The 6498-nt window shown below is 63.1% G+C and overlaps 1 protein-coding gene across 1 annotated transcript in view; it reads right to left on the bottom strand.

Moving 5' to 3' along the window:
• Window positions 1–432: 432 nt before the first annotated feature.
• The window catches only part of FGF3 (fibroblast growth factor 3), an 8308-nt gene continuing 2242 nt past the window's right edge, over window positions 433–6498 (bottom strand). Inside the window, exons 2-4 of the mRNA XM_034644847.1 lie at window positions 6442–6490; window positions 4141–4244; window positions 433–789 (exon numbers count right to left, since the gene is read on the bottom strand). Of these exons, the coding sequence (XP_034500738.1) occupies window positions 433–789; window positions 4141–4244; window positions 6442–6490 (510 nt within the window). The remainder of the gene's footprint in view (window positions 790–4140; window positions 4245–6441; window positions 6491–6498) is intronic.

The following is a 6498-nucleotide window of genomic DNA, read 5'->3' on the forward strand; positions in this document are numbered from 1 at the left end:
TACATTGTAACACAGTGATTTGGCACAGACGCTGCTATCATCACAAGTAAATACGCTTCAATGTCTCCTCGGGCCGCGTTATAACCTATTAAATAACAAAGTAGAATAAAATACTTTCATGTTTCGGTTACACAAACGCCCGCTAGTCCCGCAGCCGAGCTGCAGGGAGGCTCCTCAGGCATCTGGAAGCCCCGCGCATTGGTCGGTTTTCCCCATGGGCGAGGGGTGGCTCCTGGCCCACGGAAGCCCAGCCCGCAAGGGTGCGGATTTAAAGCAGCCCTCCCTCTGAGCCCCGATTCCCTTCTGATCTGACCCCTTTTGAGAGAATCGAGCCGCACCGGTGGCCTCCCTGCACCTGCTGGGCTAGCCACGGGCCGGGAGCCCGCCTGGGGCCAGAACGTGGTCGGCCTTGGCTGCGCCGGGCCTGGCGATCTACACACGGCCTCCCCGGCTCTGCTTCCTCTGCCGCCGGGGCCGGGTGCCCTTGCCGGGGGGCCCGGGCAGGCCACTGCGGAGCCCGGCCTCGCTCTGGAGCAGCCGCACCATCTCGTGGTCCTTGTGGTCCAGCACGCGGGGCAGGAACAAGGAGGACTTCTGGGTGCGGCGCGTCTTGAAGCCCCTGCGGGGCCGGCCCTTCCCGTTCACGGACACATACCACAGTCTCTCGGCGCTGGGCTGCCGCTGGGCCCCCGGGCCGCTGGGCACTGTGCGGTACAGCCGCGAGGCGTACGTGTTGTAGCCCAGCTCGTGGATCCGCTCCACGAACTCACACTCGGCGTTGTAGCTCTCCTGTGGGGGGCAGAAGGCCTCGGTCAGCTGCTGGAGAGGCCACGGAGGCCACAGAGGCTCCCACGGAGGCCCCCATACAGGCTGGGGCCCGGGGTCTTGGGGACCGACTGTCCCTCACCAGATGTCCCTCTTCTCCTCCCTCCTGCCCAGTCCAGCAATTACCTGACCCATGACACCCATGCCTACGCTGTGCCTGTCCTCCCTCTAAGTCTGGTGAACCCCGTCTTCGGGGTTCAGCTCAAGGGTTCAGCTCCTCTGCTAAGGTTTCCTGAGCACCTGAGAAGAGTCCTCCCCAGCTCTGTCCCCCTCCCTGGGCACTGACTGGGGGGGGTGTCCTGGCACAAGGACATGTGGCGGTCTCAGCAGAGCAGAGACGGGGCCTGCCCTCAGTCTCTGCTGGTGGTGGGGACATCGGCAGGATGTCTGGACACAGGAAGAGGACGGTACCCCAGACAGCTTTTGGAAAATGTGCATGAAACAGAAAAGAAATGAACGTTGGGATATGGCTGGGTTTTCACGAGCCTGGCTTCTCCATTAAACTTGAGTTTAGGTCCTGGCTCTGGGCCTTGAACTCTGAGAGGGGCTGTCTTGGCCTCGCTGTCCTTGCCCGACACACGGAGCAGAAGCCAGGAGCTCAGCCAGAAGCCTGTGCTCAGCAGGGGCACAGACACCGCTGTTGTCAGGGCGGCTCAGGGGTGGGGGGCCCCGCACAAGTGGGGTGTAGAGGAGACTGCTGCCTACAGAGGTGAACGGGGACCGGTGTGGGCCTGGGACAGGCTGGGAGGCGTGGGCTGGGCCTGGGTCTCTGCCTTCTCAGAGACAGGCATCCAGAGGGAGAGAGGCACAGACTCGTAACTCCAGGGGCTTTCACCAACGTCCCTTGGGCCACCTAAGTGGGGCACCCCCAAGTCGGGAGGGGGTGAGTCTGACTTACACCAACCCAGGTGAGGCTTCAGTCTGACCTGTAGGCAGGTAGGCATGCCAAGCACCCTTGGGGCTTCCCTCCTCACCCGGTGCCGGGGGCAGGGCTGGGGGGCAGGGGGAGCTGGGCAGAAGGAAACTGAGGCCCTCATGGTCTGTCTCCATCTGCAGAGGGGAAAGGGGGCTGCTACTGAGTGCAGGAGGCCCAAAGAGCCCCGGGCCCATTCTCAGGGGGTCACAGGCTGGTCGGGGCCGGACCCACTAATGGGACAGCTTGTGACCTGGAAGGGCCGTAGGACGCATGATGGTCAAGCACCAAACACCTCTTCCCAGATGATGTATACGTCCAGAGGGAAGGGTGGGGGCCTCCCGTTCGGCTGGAAGAGGGAGCTGCCTCTCCCTGTAACCTCAACCCCTCTGTGCTGTCCCAACCCTCGGGGATGCCCAGAATGCCCTGGGTCACAGTACAGGTGCCACTGACACAGACCAGGCCTGGGGTGGTGGCAGACCCCAAATCCCAGAGGGCTACAGTGCTGTTCTGGTCTGTGCTCAAACCCTCATAATGTAGGGGTCAGGGACAGTCTGGGGGTGAGTGGGTGGGCTCAGAGCAGACCCCCATGCCAGGCGGCTACATTAGTGTCTGGTCCCCACACTCAGGGGACGGGCAGGAGCTCAGGGGCCAAGCAGGCTCTTCTCCCCGGTCTCTCTGTCCCATGGTTGAGGCCCAGGTACCAGGAAGCCACAGGGTAGGCTTTCTCATTGTGGGACAACTGAAGGGACCCAGTCTTGTGAGCCTCAAAGAGTGAAGAGCGCAGGCCCCCCAGAGGGGGCTCCCAGGAGAGACAGAGCTCACACCCTGTAGGGGCTTCTAGAGAGCTCAGGATGATCAGGAGGAAGGCGTCTGCTCAGGCCCGGGTCACAGACACCACGCAGCCCCGGGCGAGTCTCACGGTGGCAAGAGTTCCCAATGCCTCTCTGGGCCCTGTTGTCCCACTCCAGACCCTGTGCTCCACAGGGCCTCCCCCGCAGTCACTTGCACCCCTGGTGCCCCCTGCTGAGACTCTACTTGTCGCTACGAGACCTCAACCTCCGGGACCCTGAGCTTTCTTCTCAGGCTCTGCCGGGACTGGGAGCTGCTCCAGAAAAGCCGGCTTGGGGCAGTGTGGAGGTGGCCGGCATGGCTGCGCCCCCAGCTGGCTCTGAACCCCAGGGGACCAGGCAGGGGGTGTGCAGGGAGGGTGGGCAGGTGGCTGGCTACAGGCAGCATGGTGAGTATGACGAAGGTGTGGGGAGGAAGCTGGTGGAGAGGTACCTTCCCAATGAGGTGACATTTTAGGAGAGCGTCATTAGGGAGAGGTGGGCATTTCTGATGGGGGCATTCCAGTCCGGGCAAATCTCCAACTTTTGCATTCCCTTTAGCAAAATAGCAAAAGAGTTAAAAAAAAAATCCCATGATAAAATAAGCAGCTTAAAGGAGTGTTTTCCAGCAACTCTTCCTGACCACACTTTGCCCAACTTCCAAATGGGCAAGGAGAGGCTGGCATGTGTCCCCTGCAAAGAGAATGCATGGAGAGAGGGGGCTGCGGGGAGATGGTCCTGGGGCTGTGTTGTCTAGGTTCCCTGCGGATGGAAAACCTCTCATTGCCCAAGGGGGTATCAGGCGAATTGCAGTAAGGACTAGTTGCAGGTAGCAGATTCCCTGGTTACATGCATTTTACTCCATGATCCCCGCCCCTGCACTTGGGGGAAGGACACTGCCAATGCCACAGGGTCACAGTACCCTTCTTCTGTTGCGGGGCCCCCAAGCAGTATACAGACTGGGTTCCAAATCTGTGTGCCTGGGACACGGGTCCTCCTGTGTCCTTTCCTCTACGTTGGGTCCTAAGAGCTAACAGCTCTTGCTTTTCCACCCTGGAGAGAACTGGCTGTGCCGGGTCCTGCTTCCCTCTCTACTCCCTCCAGGAGCACTCTGCTTGGCCCACAGAAAAGCCTTGCCCAATACACAGTCACACTGCACCCCAAGGCTCACCGGGTCCAGTTATATCAGTGGAAACTTGAGTATGGCTCAAGTTATATCAGTGGAAACTTGGGGGGGCAATCTCTGCCTTGCTCTCAGCGACCTTGAGGGTAGGGCAGTAGTGGGGAACAGAAAATGTTTGGAGGGGCATTTTCTAACCCAATGGCACTGGAGAACATAAGCCCAGTCTCACCCCAGTGGGGTCCTCCCCGTGGGCCATGCTTCAAGCCAACCGAACTGGCAGCCACCTCCGAGAGAAGCGGCTGAAACAGCACTGGGTCCCAGCTGGGGTCCTGCAGGTCCCCAAGCCGCTAGACAAAGCTTTATACCGCCCACATCCCCGTCCCCCGATTAGATGTCCAAGAGAGACGGCTGCCCCACGCATGCGTGCCCACAGGAGAGCTCGGACTCACCGAAGCATAGAGCCGCCCCCTCTTGTTCATGGCCAGGTACCGCCCGGAGAAGAGCCCCTTGATGGCCACGATGCCCACCTCCACCGCTGTCATCTCCAGGATACCTGGGAAGAGTGGCGAAGGCTGATCACACCCGCACCTCCCACACCGTGCAGTGCCGAGGGCTGAGCACGCGGGCTGGGTGAGGGGAGGGCGACACACGCTTGGGGGTTGGGGGGGGCGACTTGGGAAGTTCAGGGGAAGAAGAAATCACTGGATGGGAGGCGGAGCAAGGGGAGCGTCAGAGAAGGCTTCTCCAAGGAGAAGAATTCAAACACGGGAGGGAAGTAATACAATGAACGTTTCCATGTGCTGACGGCCAGGGGCCAAGGCCTTGCACATGCGGAGCTCGCTGGAACCTCTCAAGCACCTTGCAAGCCAGTCTGGTGATCTGACAGACAGGAGAGCTGAGACTGCTGAGGCTAGGTGACTTTCCCAAGACCACACATACCCCTGTGAGCTGGAATTTGAACCTGGGCTGCAGACACCCTGCTGGAGCTCTCCAACTGCACCTCCCCTACTAAGGGTCAGAGGAGTCTGGGGGAGGGGTGAAGCTGCGGCCCTTGAAGCCAGGGGATACTATAATCCACGCAGTGCTTTGAGGGGGGCCACCCAAATTTACTGGCAATGGACCTGGGCAGGAGATAATAGTCCAGGGCCGGGTCCAAGCGGGATACAGGATCTTAGCAGGAAGAGGGGTTAGACGCTGGACCTTGCAGAGGGGAGGTGCCCTGGGCTCTCCCACTCCCCACTGCATGTAAGGAAGTCTCAACCTCCCCTAACCTTCCTTCTGGACACTGCAGTGCTTTTTCACCGGAGGTCCTGCAACAAAGGCCCCAGAGGGGCCACTGTCTCCCCAAAAGGGCTCCAAGGGGCGCTGGAGCGTCAGCGATGCCCTGGGGGGGGCCTCTCTGGGCGTGCCCCTGGCCCCCAGCACGGCAGCAATCACAGGGCCCAGATCAGCGGCCACCCGAGGTGCTAGGTGCACCGGACGCAGGCTTCCGGCCTCCAGCGTCCATGGAACGCAGGCTGGGCAGACTCCGAGGCGCCCGCCCACTGGGGCACCAGAGAAGCGCGCGTCTGGTTGCGGGACAGGGGCTGCCGCGGACGTGGGCGCCCTCCTCGACCTCCCGGCTGCCGGCCTTGGATACCCCCGAGAATTCTGATGCTCTGTGACTCCGAGAAGGAGACTGGATTTGGAGAGCACCGGGGTGATCCTGTGAGAGGAGCACGGGCGCTGCGGCAGCCCCAGCCTGCGCACGGGGACGGCCACGCCGCAGCTCGTCCGCAACCCCTGGCTCCAGAGGCGTCCTCCCACGACGCCCTCTCTGGCGCTGCGGCATTCCTAGAGGAAGCAGCGGTTTCCCGTCGCCGCCTTCAGTCCACCGCACGGTTTCCTACCCTCGGAGCGGGGGCGAGCGCCCCGGGATGCCGCGAAGGAGCCCCGGACCCTGGCCACGCTCCCACGCTCCGCACTGCGCTCCTGCCGCGCCCCGAGCTTGGGCCTCCCGCTCTGCGCCAAGCCGAGCCGCTTCAGGGCGCTGGGTTCGCGCTCCTCTCAGGGAGGCTCAGCAGGAGCCAGGGGTCCCGCGGCCAGAGGAGCCAAACCCTGCAGCTCCCAGTACGGTTCGGGCTGTGGGGCGGGGCGGGAGCATACCTGTGCCCCCGACCCAGGCGGACGTCCCTCCCTGCGCCTAACTCGTACCGGCGGCCCCCCACCCCGAAGTGGCGCGCCCACCTTGCCTTTCGCTCCGCGGCCCAGGGCGAAGGCGCGAGGGTGGCGGCCTGACCCGGAGGGATGGCTCTCTACCCGCAGCGGCCGCAACCCAGGAGCCCCGCTCTGTCCCGAGGGTCTTCCGCGTGGAGGCCGCGGCTCAGGCCCGCCACCTGGGCGGCAGCGATCAAGGAGGGCGGAGGGGCCGGCGCGGCGCCCCGGGGTCGGCAGGAGGAGGACAAGTCGTCAAAATAATAAAGATGATAAATGCCTCGTCCAGCGCCTTTTCTCCGAAAAACTCAAAGGGCTGGAACTTGCCAGGGCCACCGAATCCAGCCGAGCGGGGAGCCCCGGGGCCGCCAACCGCGCGTCCCCTCGGACTTGAGACCCCCAGCTCCCCTCGCGCTGTTCTCCCCGACGCAAGGGGACAGCAGGGGACCCCGGCGGGCGCCCTCCGGTTCGTTACCCCGGGCACCCCTGGCGCGCCACCCCCTCCCAGGCGCCCGTCCCCGGGGACCCCGCTGGCGCGCCGCGGGCCCGACACTCACTGTAGGCGCTGTTTTCCAGGCTGCCGTTGACGCGGCCACTCGGGTGCAGCTGCAGGT

The sequence above is a fragment of the Ailuropoda melanoleuca genome, chromosome 16 (assembly GCF_002007445.2).
Source record: "Ailuropoda melanoleuca isolate Jingjing chromosome 16, ASM200744v2, whole genome shotgun sequence".
NCBI lineage: Eukaryota > Metazoa > Chordata > Mammalia > Carnivora > Ursidae > Ailuropoda > Ailuropoda melanoleuca.